The sequence below is a fragment of the Callospermophilus lateralis genome, chromosome 3 (assembly GCF_048772815.1).
Source record: "Callospermophilus lateralis isolate mCalLat2 chromosome 3, mCalLat2.hap1, whole genome shotgun sequence".
NCBI lineage: Eukaryota > Metazoa > Chordata > Mammalia > Rodentia > Sciuridae > Callospermophilus > Callospermophilus lateralis.
The window spans coordinates 182,745,743-182,763,870 of record NC_135307.1 but is presented as its reverse complement, the minus strand read 5'-3'; the positions used below and the strand labels follow the sequence as shown (position 1 = coordinate 182,763,870).

The following is an 18,128-nucleotide window of genomic DNA, read 5'->3' as shown; positions in this document are numbered from 1 at the left end:
GTGGAAATGATAAAAATATGTTATATGCATGGATGCATATGAAACAATGCAAGACACCATACTACAGAATTAATAGGCACTAAAAAGAGTTATTTTAAAAGAAATATTTTTCTCACAGTTTTGGAAGTTGATAAATGCTGGCAGATTCTGTTTCTGATACGGACTGACTCTTTGCGTTTGAGATGGCACCGTGTTGCTCCATCCTCCAGAGGGAGCAGATGCTGCGTCCACACATAGGGTGAACGTGTCCCTCAAGCCCTTAAAGAGCTCTAATGCGATGCATGAGTCTCTGCCTCAAGACTGCACCTCTGAATACTTGCGCATTAAGGATGAAGCTTCAGCATGAATTTTAGAGAGAACACAAACATGCAAACTATGGTGATCAGGGAGTCTTCTGAGGGTGCCCGTCTGAGTCTTTTTATAGAGATAGTTACATGATGTTACACACAATAAAATTACACAGCAGGAAGCATGCACACATGTGTACAAATACCTACGTCTCTATATAAATGATGAAAGCTGAATGAACTCTGTGGAGATTGACGGGGTCAATTTCCTATTGATAACATTTGACCCCTTTACATGAGATGTTATTACCGGGCGAGGCCAGATGGAGAGAGTATGGGACCTTCCTGTCCATGGCTTTGCACATCTTCTTATGGATCCATAATTATTTTAAATGCTAAAAAATTTCAGCTAGGCTAATATTTCAAAAGTATCAGAAAAAGTCCAAGCAAACAACAAGGAAATTTTTGAAGATCAATGTGAACTGTATGGAGAAGAGTTAAAAAGTGAAACCTGGTTCTTTGAAAAGAATACCAAGGAAAAAAAAGCAACTTGATGAAAGAAAAATCCAGTAAACATAACTGTTTTTTTAAAACAAGAATATAATGAACTGTAGCTATTAAAATGGATATTTTTGATTGAATGGATGCGATTATAGAAAAACTCAGGATGACAAAGTTGCCATGAAGATCAAGAGAACACCTAAATGGAACTGTGGGATTAAAGGGATTGAAATGGTAGTCAAGTCCTCAGAAACACCGGCTCCCGTGATTAGAAGCTGAGTTCTACCAAACTTCTAGAGTAGATTTAATTTTTTAACTTATGCATTTTTTCCCTAGATAATAAAGAAGCAAAAAGTTTACCTGGTTCCTTTCGTGAGGTTACTAGAACCTTGATTCCAAAATCAGGTAAGAATACATGAAAAGACAATATAGGCCCATTTCATATGTGAATATACAGAAAATGCATTCTAAATTAAATATTAGTTTATTAATCTAATGCTGCTTTACAAAAATAATCATCGCATACACATGAGGCTTATCCCAGGAGTAGTTGGTTTCGCTATTAGTATAATTCACTGCTTTAATATTCAAATGATAAAAATCATATGACTATTTCTATGAGACATGCAGTGGGTAAAAGTTTCACCAATTTATGAGTTTTTTCTTTAAAAAACCTTAGAAAATAGAAGAAGGGGACTTTTTTTTTTTTTAATTTGCCAGGGTTTTTAAACCAAAACCTTGCACCAAAGCACATGTTTATTATAGAAAATTTAGATTGCATTCCTATTCAGAGCAGAAAGAAGTCCAGAATGAGAATTTCAACAGCTACTATTTAACATGATGCTGGAATTTCCAGCCCACACTTTAAGGAAAGGAAAAGGAAGAAGACAGGTAAGAATTGGAAAGAAAGAATGAAAACTCATTGTAGAGATGATAAGTATCTTAGAAAAATCAATGACAATAAAAATTGTAATAAAAAAAACAAAAGTTCAAGGTTGCCAGGTATAAGATTAACTTACAAAAATCAATACGATGCTTCTCTACTAGCAAAAATAAACTAGAAAATTGAATTCAAAACAATTATAATACAAATTATCAAATACTTAATATTTAACAAGCCCAAGAATGTGCAAAACCTCAATGGAGAAAGCTTGAAAGCTAATGAAGGATTTAACATCTGAATAAGTAAAGAAAGTCCATACTTAGGGATAAAATGATACTATTTCCAAACACAAATCTCTCTAAAATTTATCTGTAAATTTAATGAAATGCTAATCGAAATATCTGTGACATTTTTAAGGGACTTAAAACTAAAGAAATAAAAAATTTTAAAAAACTCCAAAGTTAATAATAAATGTTGAAGGGCATTAAAATAAAAATAGAAGACTGGACCTACCAGACATCACTGTATGATATATACTCTAAAGCCATAATTATAAAAAAATGCAGTACTCATGCTATAGTAGGCAGACAGACTAATAGAACAGGATGTGGAACTCGGGCATCATTTTCTGCATATTGAAACTTCATGTGTGACAAAGGTGGTTCCACAAATCAGTTGACAGAATAGTCAGTGAGTGGTTCTTAGGAAAACTTTTTCATTGTGCAGAAGAAAATTAAAAACTGGATTCCAATTTAATATCTCATCCCAAGGTGGTGGACTTCAGAAGACCCAAGATGTCAGTATGAAAGATTGATCTGTAGAGTTTGAAAAGAATAATATTAAAGAATGACTGTAGCCTCTGGTTGGAGGGACTTCTTAAACAAAAGTCTGCATCTTTCATTGGGATTGAGAGAGGGCTATAATGGCAGTAGTTCATCCCTAAATGCCACCTGGAGGTCACAGCAATAGATTCCCTGTGTATCTGCTGGATGGGTCTTAGAAACATGGTGCAACTATTCTGTTTGTGATAGAGGAATGGGGAATGGAAGAAAAGAAATCAAGAAACAAGTCTGGATATAGTCAGGATAGGCTAGATATGCTCCAGTGACGACAAGCCCCAAATCTGAGTGGCTTACTCATGATGGAAGTTTCCTCTCTGTTTCCTACTGTGTGACTACATAGGGGTCAGCAGGGTGGCTATCTTCCTGGGTACTCTGAGGGAACCAGGCTGAAGCAGGCTTCATTATAACAAGAACTTCCACAACCTCTGCAGCAGGGAAAGTGAAATGAACCAGTCACATTACAGTTTTTAAACTAACAAAATGACAGTTATCTCTTCTCATGTATCATTGGGCAAAGAAAGTCCCATGGCCACACCTAACTTCTGAATGAATTGGAAAGTGCAAGCTGATCATATGCCTGGAACAAAGGACAAGTGGAATATTTAGAACATATGCTATGTCTATAATTTAAAATATCTTTTAAAAAATATAACAAACCATAAGTTAAAAGTGTGGTTGACTTCATTATAACAAGACTAAAGGATTTTTTTTTTAAATCTGAAATCATGAACAGAACAAACAAACAAAAAAACTGCAATATGCAAAGAATTTATACAAATGAGTAAATAATTGAGCAAAGGATATGAACAGAGAATCTGCAGAGAGGAAAACCCAAAAGGCTAATGAATATATGAAGAAATTATCAAACTCATTTGCATTAGAGAAATGTAAATAAGATTATACTGGGGAAAAATACTTAGCACCCATCAGATTAGTAAAAAAAAATTAGAAAAATTAGATAATGCATAGAGTTGGCATAAATGTTGTTCCACTATAACCTTTACACACAGTCATGAGTTTGGTGTAACTGTTCTAGAAGCCATCTGACAGTAGTCTATCAAATTAAGTTCACCCATAAGTCAATACTTCTGCCCTAGGAACATATACTGCAAAGAAATTCACACAAATCTAGAAAGGGGGGACATCCTGATGAGGTCTACTCCAGCATGCAGTGTGATTTCCACTAGTTATGAATGGGAAGCAAACTGTGTGTCCATCAGTGGGATGCAGATTGACCGATTATGGAGGATATAGACCTAAACTCACAAGCCATGGATGGAAATAATGTAGGAAGGGCACAGAGGAGAATGGAAATATGTCAAAAGCCAAGTGCTGAGTGAAAAAGGTAACACATTTCAATTATACATTCTAGGTTTACATAACTAAAAATGCATACATATTAACCAACTATGTGCATGTAATAATGCATACATACATACTAACCAACTACGTTCATGTAATAAGTATCATTCAAGCAAAATAACGTGGAAAATGATGTTTCTGTGCAGGGAAGACAATGAGGGAAAGAGTAGGAAGAGTAGAGATAAATATAGAAATGACCAAACAATATTTGGGAATTGTCTTAGTTTCTCATTGCTACTTTAACCGATCACCACAAATTTAGTGGCTTAAAACAACATACATTTATTGTTCTGAGGCTCAGAAGTCTAAAATAGGTCTGCAGGGCTTCGTTCCTTCTAGAGTCTTTAGGCAGAATCAGTTTCCTGCCATTTCCAGCTCCTGGAGGCTGCCTGCATTCCTTGGCTTGGGGCTTCTTCCTCCAGTTCCTATGCCACCAGGGTGGGATACCTCTCCTTTATGACCTTCTTTCAAAGGATCCCTGTGGGTGCACCTAGGTACCAGGATCATCCAGAGTGATTCCCATTTCCAGATCTTGAATTGATTCCCATTCACAGTATTTATTTTTCCAAGTAAGATAACCTATTTGTAGGTTCCAGATTTTAGAAAAAGGGCATATTAGGAAGGGGCCACTCTTTTGCTCACTACAGGGGTTTTAATTTCAGGGCAGAAGATATACAAGTCTGTGGAGGGATGTGCTTTGAGCAGGCCTCTGGGAGGTCACGAAGTGAAGACTCACCTGACCAGGCCTATGTATTAGACTTCTCTCCCAGGGATGCTTTGCATAATAGTCCAAATGGACCTAGGGCAGGAAGCTGCCTGCACCTGTGGTTTCAGCAGAATCTTCTAATTTTCCAGGCACCTTACTTAAAAGCAGACTTTATTCCCTATATTGTGAAGAGAAGTGCTGGCTGGTCCTTCAAACAAACACATAAACATATTGATCCGGATGGTTTGAGTTATCAGCCAATATTCACTGATGTGGGCTTACCTGTGACTAATATAGTAGAAACATGACATGAGGGAGGCTTCAAGAGCTCTTACACAGGTTGGCTTGGCTGGTGCATTTGTCATAGAAAGAACATGACCTTCAATGAGCCCAGGCTCTCCAATAAACACATAGCAACAGACCATGGCACAGCCTGGGGCCACACCTGGCTGAGACCAGCTGAGATCATACAAGCACTCATAGGAGCTTAAGAATAAAGGCCTGTTGTTGTAAGCCAGTGGCTTTGGAGATGATTTGTCACACAGCATCAGGGTGGCAATATCTCACTCACATATGAGCACATATGATCTCATTCAGACCTCACAAGAATCATAGGAGGTGGATGAGAGGAGAGGCCGCTCATTCAGGATTACACAGTTCATAAATAAGTGTTGATGGGCAGGAGGGAGAAGGTGTGAAAATACTGGGCCTCGGAGCGACACTACTCACAGATGGAGGTAAGATGAAAGTGACAAGGCCGTTGACATTAACGTCACTTACAAGAAAAGCTTGAATTTTGCAGAGGATAAGGCTGAGTCCAAGGTGAAAGTCAAGGGCAAGGGTCAAGATCATTTTTATGATTCTGATATGAAAGATTGCTTGTGCTAAGACTGTGTCACTGTGTCATAGCCAAGGGCCAGCCCCTATTAGAGAGCCAACAAGGAAACACAGTGTGGACATTTAGGCCTATCATATTCACTGAGAGGTGCTCAACCAGGCCAGGAGGCATTTCATAAATCAGCGGAGGGGGCAACAGGAGAGCAGATGTGTCTCCTAGCTACGGTTCCACCATGCTCCCTCTTCTACTGGGCTTCCCTCCTTAGCATTAGGCATAAAGTGACTGGGATAGATAGCTCTGCTATGAATCACATTTCCTCTCTCATTGCCTAGGTATGTCCCAAATGAGACTGGACAGAGAACCAGCTTCCTCTAACTGACAGTGGTTTTTATTTGAAAACGTTCCTTCAATTTAATGATACTCTTGTACATTTCAAAGAATAAAGCTTTGGACATCATAAAAAAAAAGCGTGGTAGGCATTTCTGGGGCTGCTGACACAGCAGGGCTCGTCAAGGTCCAGCAGTCCTGAACAGTGTCTGTAGATTAATGCCATTCCTTGGGAGATCAGGAATGGCTGGGGCGTCGGGGTGGGAGGGCTAGTTCTCATCTGCAGCAGCCTGAGCGTTGGAAGACCCCAGATCTGAATATCCAAAGACACTCTCTCCAGCTGAGAGGGAAGGTAGTAGCTCTGGGAGGGGGGCCCTCAGAGTCCAATTAGAAGGTATTACTTTTGCTTGTTTTTACAAATTCTAGAAACAAGTTGATTTTCGACAGGACTTCTCAAGTAGGGGTAGCAAAAGCTACACCAAGGGATGTTTCTAATGCTGGAGCTGGTATTGTTCACAGGCAGGAGGGTTAGGAATGCTTCATACCTCACGTGGGTCTGGTGCTAGGTGGCTCCTGACCATCAGAAATGAATTTAAGTGGTCTTCTTTCTCCAGCCATTACCCACGCTCCCTCCCTTTCTTTCTTCCTTCCTCCCTCTCTCTTCCTTCCTTTTTTTTCTTTCTTCAAGGGGACTTGCCATGAATTAAGGGTGAACTGAAGTGTAGCCAGGAGATGTCCCAGCCTACCTTCTTTTCCCCACTTCAAATCTCTTTCTCTTTCACCGAAAACTGAAACCGTGTAATTTAGAAATTGCTTCTCTCTTTCCAACCTGGTTTCCTCGGCCACAAAAGTAATTTTTAAACATTCTAAAGCTTTTATTTCCAGGCTGTAATCTTGTGCCTGTGTCCATTTAATTCTTCCCAGCCCTTGAGCACTTGAGCAACGGATGTGTTAGGAGCTGGCTTACCACTGGACTTCCGGGCTCAGGAGCTGGTGGAGTGCAGAGGGGAGACCAGGGTCTGAGGTGGAGTGGGGAAGCAGACTGCATCCTCCAGGACCCCAGAGTTGTGGGTGTGGGGCTCCTACACTGCATGGGATGCTGAGAGGTAAACAGACCCCTGGAAGAGTCAGAAAGTTTAGGCAGAGGGGTCCTGTATCAGGGAAGGTGAAGTTAGGAAATAATTGATCATCGTGGCACCTATTTTCACTGGGAGAATTACCTGTGCAAAATTTTTATTAGTCATCATGTTTTTCAAACTGTGTGCTGAGGAATTTAGGTCCTAAATAAGAGCAGCAGGAGATGCTTTAAATTATCCTAGAAAACATGGCATCATTGGTCAGTCAACACACAAACTACTAATCTGAGAGAGTCCAGGGTTTTGGCATTAGATTGGGCCAAGCTGGGCTTTTGGCATTTACTGTGATGAAATGCAAATATTGCACAAAAATCTATGTGGAACGGGGAACAAAACTGGCCATGTCCAATCTGACTCCACAGTTTGAAAAGTTGTGCAGTGCTCAACAGACATATGCATCCCTTAGTAATTAATGGTGCTTAAGAATTAAATTTCTCATGGTTAGGTGTGTGTATTATTTTCTCAAGCTACTCTCAAGATGTTCAGATACAAATGCTTATTACGTTATTTGAACCACTTAATGAATGAAACAATTAGGTGTTTCTTTGGCTTGGATTCTGTGAACAAATTTTTTGAAACACCAAGGATACCGCGAGAAAGTCTGAGAATCTTTGGCTAACTACATATGAAGAATTTTCTGGGAAGCTGAAATGGTGAGAAAGCATGAAGGGATTAGGCCAGTGTGGCACCCGTGGAACTGAGCTACTGGGAAGACTGCACAGAACAAAGAGAAGAAGCTGGCCTTGTGGAAATTTAAAGGATTGGATTTTTTTTTTGCAGCATTTTTTGGCTGGTGCTGTAATGACGCTGGCTCCTTAACTGTTGGAGAAACTGCAAACTAGGCCCATTGCTCTGCTAGAATGATCTCTGCGGATGAAGAAGTGTTACCCACAGGAACAGGGAGCAGCCTCTTCCACTTCCTCCAGCCCTGCTCCCTCTAGAGTCTAGTTTTGGCAAAGATTAGCACAGAGCTGGGTGATTTGTACAGCCTCAGTCCTAGCACCATAAAGCAAAGCATAGAAAGGACATTTGGAGCCCGGTGGCAATGGCCTTCATAAGTGGCCCAGGTCTTTGGGCTGTAGCTCTCATGCTCATTCCGAGCTCAAGGGTCACTGCTTCAGTCAACAGGCTGCCCCTTAAACCTGATTGTGCTCATTCTGGGTTCTCCATCTGCATCCCAAGGTGACTGACTGCAGGTCTTATGGGACAGGAACCTGTAGGTCACTTGTCTGTAGGTCACCTCTTCCAGTCATCTCTCTGACTGCCTCACAATTCTTACACAGTTTGTCCCTGGGGTTTCCTTCAAAACATCGATATTATTATCCTGTTATATTATGAACATCTTATTTTCTCCAAAACACATGCAATTTGGTAACCCCATATGTTGGTTGGCCACTAGGGTTTTATAGTCTGTTGGAGGTAGTTTGCCACCCATCATCTCTAAATATTTATTTCAAGTTAGTCTGTGGATAAAATATAAGAATTGTTATGCAAATGCAGAGGAAAGATCTAGGAGCTAGTGATATGACCTCAAATCAAAGAAGGAAAATTTTAGGCATAAGTTTCTCCCAACTCTCCAATCTTTCTTTCCTGCTTGGTTTTACTCCAAAGTACTCACTACCATATTTTTCCAACCTGTCATTTAATCTCTTTGTCCTCAATAGAACATAAGCCCTGTAAGGAAGAGGGTATTTGTCTATTTGATTCATTCTTACATCTAATGTAGTGCCTGGCACATGGTAGGAACTTACTTTAAAAATATTTATTAAAAGAGTGAGACTGTCCAGCGCTTTACTTTAAGCAAAGGATATCTTATCCTACAGTTTCAACTGCCCTAGTCATTTTTTTTAGACATGGTAAGAGGGATCAAGTTTCTGTGTAACATGAAGACTAGCCCAGAACATCTCTGGGTACGGCGTGCCTGTCTGGTGAAGGTGGGATCCCGGCTCCCCTGGCCTATTGCCCCACACATCAGAATCTCAAGGACCATGTGCTTGTCTGCTTTTATTATTTCTTGGACTTTCCACCTCCTGTCTCTGGGGCTTAAGTGTCCCACTACATTCGTCCTCTGTGATCCCACCCCTGTACACCTGTCCCTTTATCATCCCAAGACCCCTTCCTTCTTGGCCTCTAGACTGCACACACCATTGTTGACAATTCACTCTCAACTAGTGAAGCTTATACCTGCTGGAGTATTGTGGGGGAGTCTTAGATCAAGCAATGATCTGGTGCCAAGAACTGCCTGCTCAAGCATTTGCCCCTTAGGAAGGCGCACTGGTGCTGCAGCCCCCAGAAGCCCATTCCTGGGTGACAACTTCAAAATACCTCCTCTGCTTCTGATACCACATCTCCATCGACAACCTTCATTTGGGGAACTGGTAAGCTCGGTATCAGAAGTTGATTCCTGTGGTTGAAATCAGGGGCCTACTGACTAGCGTGATGAATGTTATAAATGGTGAGATTGAAGGTATTCAAAATGTGGGTGTTAGACAATTTTTTCCCCATACATGCTACAAAAGCACTTCATCAATGAGTTACACCCCCAGGCCCCAAACATTCTTAAAGACTCTGGAGACTTTACATAATGAAGAAGAGGCCCAGGAAGCTCTCTAAACTTCGACCTGAGGGATGGTGTCCAGGCCTTGATTCCTAAATCCTGGCAGCCACTAGCTTAAGAGGGTTCCTGGTTGCCTGGAGGGACAACTGGGGTAACTTATTCTGACACTGTAAGGGGAGTAGGCAAACTGTAGCCCATGGCCTTGGACGCATGACTGATAAACAGATTTGCTTTGAAACACAGCCACACCCATCCATGTGTGTGTGTTGTCAGTGTCAGCCCTGGTACCAGGACAGCAGAGATGAACAGCTGCAGCAGAGATCACCCAGCCTGCAGACCCTAAAATATTTACTTTCTGGCTCTTTCCAAAAAGAAAAAAATTGCCAACTCCTGCCTTAGAATACTGTCACATTTGCTTCAAATGAGCCTGTCATGCACATTAGTAACCAGATCACCTAAAAGAACAGATTTCTGGGCCTTCACTGAGCTTTGTGGAATAGATTGACCTGTTTGGGGCTTGCTTGCTAATAAACATTTGTATAATAAATGCGCATCTGTGTAGTAGAATTTGGCCTGAGACTTGCTTTTTATTATAACCTAATAATGCCGTTATGGAGGAATCATTAACCTTCACTCACCTCAGATTTCTTTGGTGGCTTTGGTTTCTATGAAAAAGAATGTCAGGGTTGTGCAAGAGTCATGTTCAAATTGGCTCAGATGAGTTCCCAGCGTTAAGCTATGTGGTACCCGGAAGCCAGCATGTCCCCTGCAAGACTCGTCGGACTTCATCATTATCTTCAAATGCCTGTGCCTGCCTCCCCTACAATGAGTTTCATGAAAACAAGAAAGTATCTGTCTCGTTCATCTTTGTCCCTCATGCCTGCCCCCATCTAAGACATCCAGGATATATTTGTAGAGAGGAAGGAATTGATACAGCCATACCGAAAGAGGCATTCATGGAAGCTTGCTAAACCTAAATGATAGTTGATTAAAAACATGAGCCCACCAGTCACCTGCATTCGGGGTACAAGGTCAGGGGTCCAGTAGTAACCTACATCCCTCCTGTCTCAATGGCTGTCCCATCTCATTCTGGGTTTGGGAGAATGCAGCTGTATCAAGTACAGTCCAGGAGTTTGGAGCTCATGGTCTCCTTGAACCTTCTTGAGGCCCTAAAAGGCAGAAAACATCATCCACTTTTCACACATGAGAAATCGACATGGATAGGGTCAGTGGCTTGTACTAAGTCCAAGTGATAAGAGAGCCACTGGTGTTTTCATCAGGTCACAGTGCCCCCATATTCCATAGGCACTTTTTAATTAATGAGTAAGCCAATGAACGAATGAATAAATTATCTTCTCTATGGCATTTCCACAAGATAGCAACCTGATCACCTTCTTACCAGGTAACATGTTATGCGGTAACAGACTGCAGCTTCTGAGGCTTCTGGTTGTCAAGATACCTACCTTCATAAAACGTCACTGGTAATGTTCAACAAATTCCAATCCGTCGAACACCTGCAATAAATTAGAGGAGGTGATGGAAAGTAAGCAAAAAGAGTGAGTATGGATGGTGCCGGAACAAAGATGGATTTTAATTTTGTTCCTTTTACCTTTTTTCTCCCTTCGTGTATCATTTCCATGCAGAAATTGCAAATTAATGGTCACATCGAACTATCTGTCAACGTATTACTGCTCTTGCAGTATCAAATTATGTTGGCAATAATGTTTCCAGCTGCCTAGGACTCCATTGCAATTTAATTTGAAAGGAACTCAAATTGCATCTCTAAATGGATAAAAAATTAATTTTACATACAAGCTATCCACCTCCACATTTTCAGCCCCATACCCTAAAATTATCTCAATTTAAGTATAACTTTGAACAGTACATACGTCCCAGCCAACTCCGCACCCAAAGATGAATACATAGCAAATTCATGAATTGGAAATCTACTTTGCTGCTCCTTTTTTAATAAGATGTTCTTCCTTGATTAAGGTCATTAGGAGATTCTGAAGCTATTGCCTTTGACAGCAGGGATAGAGGCCGAGACCATGTTTAAAAAAAAAAAAGGAACCAATTCCAACTTCACCACATGATTACCCTTAACAATTGGAGTGAAAAAGAAATCTTATTTTCACCCTTTTACTTATTGCTTGTTTCTTATTGTATGTCCAGGCCTTAATTTTGTTGTGTGTTCAGTCCTTATGCACTTTCTAGATTTTCTCATCTATCTACCTACATACCTACCTACCTCTCATCTACTTGCCCATCATGTATTTATCATCTGTCTGTGTGTCTATCTATCTATCATCAGCTGTATGTCCCAGTTATAGAAATGAAGGGATCTTGATGCTCACAGATTGGCAGGGGAGGCGAACATGACCAAAAGCTTTAAACAGTTCTCCTGTGATTTGATAAGAGGGATGGAGGAGTAAGTCATTGTGTTCAATCAGAGAGCCTGAGGCATTCAATATGAACCAGGAGGCTGTTGGAGAAAGTTACGAATAGAGGCTGGCATTGGAGTTGGCCATGAGCATGTCACCTAGGGGTTTGTCTTTGTCAGTGGCATCTCATGCTGGGAGAAGAGTGTGGGCAAAGGCTGGAAGGTGTGTAGGATCCCAGATGCTACTCTTTGCTTCAGAGGTGTAGGATTTGAGGAGGGAACAGTGGAAGGTGGAGGGGTGGGAAGGCAGAAGTTATATGTTGGGCTCAGGAATAGGTTGAAATGGCACATCAGAATGAAGATAGAACTTTAGTAAAAGCTAATGTGGAAAGGGGAGAAGTGATCAGAGGCGAGGAGAGCCAACCTGCTTTCCAGAGGCAGCAGCAACTTCTGCAAGTACTAGTGGGCAGACACACACACACACACACACACACACACACACGGGCACACACATGTGCATGCACCTGTCCCAACCTAACATGCAAGATCACAAATGAGTCTGGAATAAGCATGAGTGGATGTCGGCATCTCTTTCCCTTTTCCTTGCTCCCGACCCTATCCCTCCTAGCAGAGGGCCTTGCACATATGGATGGAGACCTCAGTCCTCATGTCAAAGTCCCATGGACTTTCCCATCAGCCTCAAAAGGTTGATCTTACGTGAAACTGAGAAGACCTGGGAGTGAGTTTGGGGCCAGTGGGTCATGAAATTATAGGGTTCAGAGATCTGGTCCCTGGTCAGAAGGGAGAATCAGGGGCAGGTGGGCACAGGAGAAGGAGGAGGACACAGTGTGATGAGAGCCAGTACCGGGCTCAAGACCGGTCCAGTGGCCAGTTCAGAGACATAGAAAGTACACCCAGAGGCCGAGCCTCTTTGATTTTCTATGGGAGGCTGATTTCCAGCTTTCCAGAAAATCTACCTCTCTTCATGCTGTTTGCTGTCTTCTTGGCCTGTAGGCAGTTACTCAAGAAGGTCATGTGGGCAGGGCCTTATCTGGAGGCAGAAACCATAGGCAGTAGGCTTGGACATATTTACACAGGGGATGTAAATTCAACAAACCAATCTCCGCTGCACACACATGGCTTTCTCAGCAATTTCCAACTTGTTTGCACCAACCTGAATGTAAACCTGAAGCTCTCTCCACCGGCGGCAATTACTGGAGCAGAAGCTGGGCTTGGTGGCCGAGGTTTAGTGGGGTCAGACTGAAAGCATGAAAGCTTCCATCACGCGTCCTGAAATCTAGTTTCCATGGTACTGGATCTTAGGGCATCCTCTTGCTTAAATGGAAAAAAAAAAAAAAAAAGAAGAAGAGAAATGCTCGCCTTTAAGATCCCGCTGATGTGCCAGAGGGGATAGGATAAGGACTGTGGAATCAGGGGGTTCAAGCTCAGGTGTCCATTCTTCTTGCAGGAAGTGCCCCTCCGCTGACCCTGTGCTCTGCGCTGGAGTTGCTGGGTAAACAGAATCGGTCCCTGGGAGACTGGGACAGCAGACAGATGCATTAACAAACAATTCCTGGGCATTGTGACAAATGCCAAGTGGGACAGACAATGCTGCATAGTATCCTATGAGCCCACAGAATGGGGACACGTCTGTGTGGACCTGGGTAAATTATGTCCCTTCACTCAGTCTCAGTTTTCTATGCCAGAGAGTTGTTTCTCACAAGCAAGTAAGAGTCAGTGCCTAGCCCAGCACTGCTGCCTAACAAATAGGCCTTACTTTTCCTTTTCCTTGAATAGGAATTTTCTAATTTACATACTTCCATTACATATCTCTTAGCTACAGTTCTACCAGAGTCCTTCTTGCCTTTTGCATTTGAACTGAGATTTCCTTGAGCCTCTTAATTTCCATATCCTGGAGAACCCCTAAAATCATTCTCAAAGATCTCTCCCTGTGCTCTCATGTGGCATCTTATGTGGCCCAATGGGGTACAGATCTCAGTCCTTTCTGGAATCTACAGGAGATCCAGTCCCAGCAGACATCTTCCCAGGATCTTGAGGACCTTCTTGAAAGTCTAGCAGTCACATGTGGGGAATGGTCACTTAATGCTCCCCTCTGTCATTTGTCACCCCTGTACCTCTCCTGCTCCATCAAAGCCCCCAAAGAATGCATGCTCTTCCATCCCTGGAGGCTCAGCCTGCACGAGACAGAGGCCCTGGGTATACAGCATCTGTCTCCAACAAACTTCCCAAAGCATTTCCCCAAGAAAGGCAATTCTGTCTTAGAGGAATTTCCTCTGTTAGAGAAAGGCAATTTTGTCTCTCTTTACAGTTCATTTTATGCTCATTAACAGCCCTCTGAGATTAGTGTAATAATTTCCACTTTATAGATGAGGAGATGGAGGCTCAGAGATGAAGTGCCCTTGCCCAAGGTCACTCAGCTGCTAAGTGCCAGAGTCTGGCTTCGAGCCCTGCTCTGACAGTCCATCATGCCTGTTGCTGAGAGGGCAAGAGGATTTTCCTGTGCCCCCTCCTTCCCGCTCTGGAGGGAGTCTCTTCACTGTGTGGCAGGCTTAAAACCCTCTTACTGTATTTGAAAAGGTGGCCCTGGAATGCTTTTACCTCTAAGAGGAGCAAAAAGGTGTTTTTTGTGGTCACTGCACAAGCAAACTGTGGGGAGATTGGACACCAGGGCGGAAGACAGGCCAGCGGTCAGCTTAGCACTAGATGTGTTTGAATTATAGCCTCGTCCCCTCCAGCAGGCCCCAGGCTCCTGAGGGTCCAGCAATTTCTGCCTTTTGGCTTTCCCACAGCATTCTCCCAGGTCTCCCCAGACTCCTGATGGCGACATGCCTCACATTTCTGTCCCTGCCCGTCTCAGTCTCCAGTGTGGTCACTGTTCAGAGAAAACAGAGGCTTTACATTTTCCAACTCCAGCTCTCAGCCACGGCACTCGCTATGTGGCTTTAGGACGATCGTTTCATCTTACAAAACTTGGCTTTCCTCTAAGGCCTGGGAAGCCTTCCTCATGACTCCTTATGACGTTGGCAAGACTCAGCACGCGGGTGTTCATCCGATACTCACCAAGGCCCTTTTTGCTTTGTGTACCAGGCACAAGGTGAGACAGACACAAGTTCAAAACCCCACTTTGCCACTTGCTAGCCTTTCTAGTGTGTGCACGTTCCTGATCCTCTCTGGTCCTCAATTTACTCATCTGTCAAATGGGTTGGTAGTTCCTAACAAAGTCCTGTGATGATCCGAGACATAGAATCTGGCACCTGGGGCTGCTGCTCCATCCGTGGTGTTTGTTCTTATTGTTTAGTTTGTGTTTCGAGGCTGCACTGGAGAGCTCAAAAATCACTCTTAATATGGGATATGGTACTTTCAAGATACTTAACAAATTGTGAGGGTAGCTTTGAGCTTCAGTGAATGTCCCTGTTTTCCATCCCTAACAGGGGAGGAAAGGGCTCTGTGAGGGTGGCTATCTTGGCTTAGCAGTGGTCTAGAAGGTGCTCCCAATGAGGAGTGTTAAGGTCCCCAGCAGGAGTGGGCAGCCTGGAACTTTCTGGCACCTGAGTGAGCGCAAAGGCTCTATTTGGGCAAGGATGGAGGGATGTTCCAGATTTCTCTGGCAAGTGGCCTTTGCTGTATGTAAGCTCATTCGTCTTACTCACTGCAGCCTGGGCCACTGTGAGGCGTTCAACCAGGCCACAGCTGCCAGGCCTGGTTGTGGCCCTCAACAACGGGGACAGTACTTTTCACCTCTTATTCCACATGGGTTCAGCACAGTGGGCTCTCAGCTCATCCAATGTCCCATTCTCAAGGTCACCCATTGGCTTCAGGGATGCTGACTCTCCTTTCCACAAAGGACACGTGAGCATGAGCAACCGGGCTATAGGAGTGACCATGGATTCTTCAGTTGATCCGGGGCCAGGGCTGGCCATCCTCCCTAGGAGCCTCCTACCAGCAGCCACATGGCCACTCGGGGCTGGCTTGCCAGGCTCTCTGACATTTCTGTGAAGTGTGTTCTGTGGTAAGGCTCTGACACAAGCTGCATGTTCCCTGTTGGGAGAGATGAGGGACTTAGTTGGCCCCAAGAACCTTCAACCCCACACCTTCTTATTGCTTCATGGGTATCAGGACAGCCATTGCCAAATGCTCTGAGGGGACTGCAGAAGTAGTGTCATCCTAGTCTATCATTCTGCATAATGGTCCCACCCAGAACTGCCATTCATTAGACACGCCAGGTGGATGCATATGCATGTGAAGCACTGCGATTATTTTTATTACTACTCTGATTACTGGAAAACAAACCATCAAGCAAACAACAGACCCCAGCCATCATATATGGAGGACTTATTAAGTTCCAGGTGCAACTCTAACTGCTTCACAAACATCTCATTTGACTCCTCCTTCCCCTGCCATGCGGTTGGCTGCTATGATCATCACTATTTTAATAGTGAAATCAGAAGTGGACCCAAAAGAGGTGACAAAACTTGGCAAAGTCCTGTAGGTAACGTGGGGAGAAATGCTGGTTTAACGTCTAGTCTGTGCTTCGCTATTCCCAGCTGAGAGACCTTGACACTTGGGGAGGTGCCTGGCACCCTAGAAACTGTGTCTCCACTATCCCAAATGCCTGAACTCTAACATAGAATGATCTGGAAATGTGGAATTTCTTTTTAATCTTGTTTGTTATTATCTGTTTTGTACAAAAACGTCTATTTAACTTCTATAAGGCATACATAATAGATTAGATTATTCACGATAAAATAAAACACAGCCAATGTTCTCTATGGGGGTCTGGGACCAAGATCGGAGAGGAGGAAAGGATGGAAGATACCGTTGGGGTGAGAAGGATCAGAGTTGTTGTAGGGTGCTGGGAAATGATGCTTTGTGTTATGAAGGGAGGACGGTGAGTAAAGGGAGCTTCAAAGGTGGAGTCCATGGGGTCTAGTGACCGTGTGGATGGACTGATACTGCATGTTAAAGATGTGACTCGCTTTTCAGCTTGTGGATCTGGATGCTATTAACAGAAAAGGGGAAGAGACCACCAGAAGAAGAGGATGTGGCTGAATGAAATAGGAGGATGCAAGGGAGAACCCTAGAGGCCACCTAGATCAGCATATCCCAGAAGCACTGTGTGTGCTGTTGGTAGCACCCAAGATGCATTTCAGTGGCTCCCCTGATGGACCCTTAAGAATTAAACAATTCCGTAGTTAACTATTTACTTACGGCATGTGATATATGGCAAGCCTTCACTTTATATATTTATGTTTTCTCTTACGTGCATTTAAATAAGAAAAAGGAAATTGATTTAAGGAAAAATGTGATGTAAATTATGCTGCATGTGGGAAAAAACCACGAAGGCAGTGATTGAGCGGTTACGATACGTCGGGAAGGGAATTCTCAGCGGCTGTAGCAGAACAGCCACTTGTCTTCCTGACAGCCTCCAGAGACCCTGTGCCTTTCCGATGTCTTGCAGATCCTGTGCATGGCCCGCAGAACGTGGAGATCGTGGACATCCGGGCCCGGCAGCTGACCCTGCAGTGGGAGCCCTTTGGCTACGCAGTGACCCGCTGCCACAGCTACAACCTCACGGTGCAGTACCAGTACGTGTTCAACCAGCAGCAGTACGAAGCCGAGGAGGTCATCCAGACCTCCTCCCACTACACCCTGCGGGGCCTGCGTCCCTTCATGACCATCCGGCTGCGGCTCCTGCTGTCCAACCCAGAGGGCCGGATGGAGAGCGAGGAGCTGGTGGTGCAGACCGAGGAGGACGGTGAGCAGGCGAGGCCAGCCTCCTGGGAACGGGGGTGGGGGTGGGGGGGCGTGTGTGGGTCGGACCCACTCACTGACTGCCACCCAGTCAGTGATGAGGTTTTCATTTTTTCCTGCATCTTTGATCTGTTCCCCAAGATCTTCCATGAAAGACCATGCAGGTCGTGCACTGCACAACTCGGGTTGCTGTTCTCATGCACGACGGCAGCTCTGCCACACATGTGCTCTCGAGGTTGACCCTTCTGTGTCCCCATTCCTCTTCTCCTCCCTTTCTCCCCCTTCTCTGCCCAAGGCTCAGCTCTACCGACACCTCCTGTGAGACAGCCTATATACCCTGTTGTTTCAACATGTTGAGATTGGAAGTCACGTGGATTCTCAGTTCTGTTCAAATTTAAAGAAGACAATTCATATAAAGACCTTAGCATGTACATTGCCCACAGAACTGATGATTCAATGGGTGTCCTTCAGGCATCTCAAACCCAAAGTACTCAAAAATGAATCAGTTCCCTCTTCTGCACACTGACTTCTTTTCCT

General features: G+C 43.7%; 1 protein-coding gene across 2 annotated transcripts in view; it reads left to right on the top strand.

The window, feature by feature from the left end:
- Ptprt (protein tyrosine phosphatase receptor type T) overlaps positions 1–18,128 on the top strand; it is a 1,035,616-nt gene that overhangs the window by 634,500 nt on the left and 382,988 nt on the right. For both annotated transcript variants that reach the window (XM_076849097.1, XM_076849096.1), the window contains exon 8: positions 17,299–17,595. In XM_076849097.1, coding sequence (XP_076705212.1) covers positions 17,299–17,595 — 297 coding nt within the window. The remainder of the gene's footprint in view (positions 1–17,298; positions 17,596–18,128) is intronic.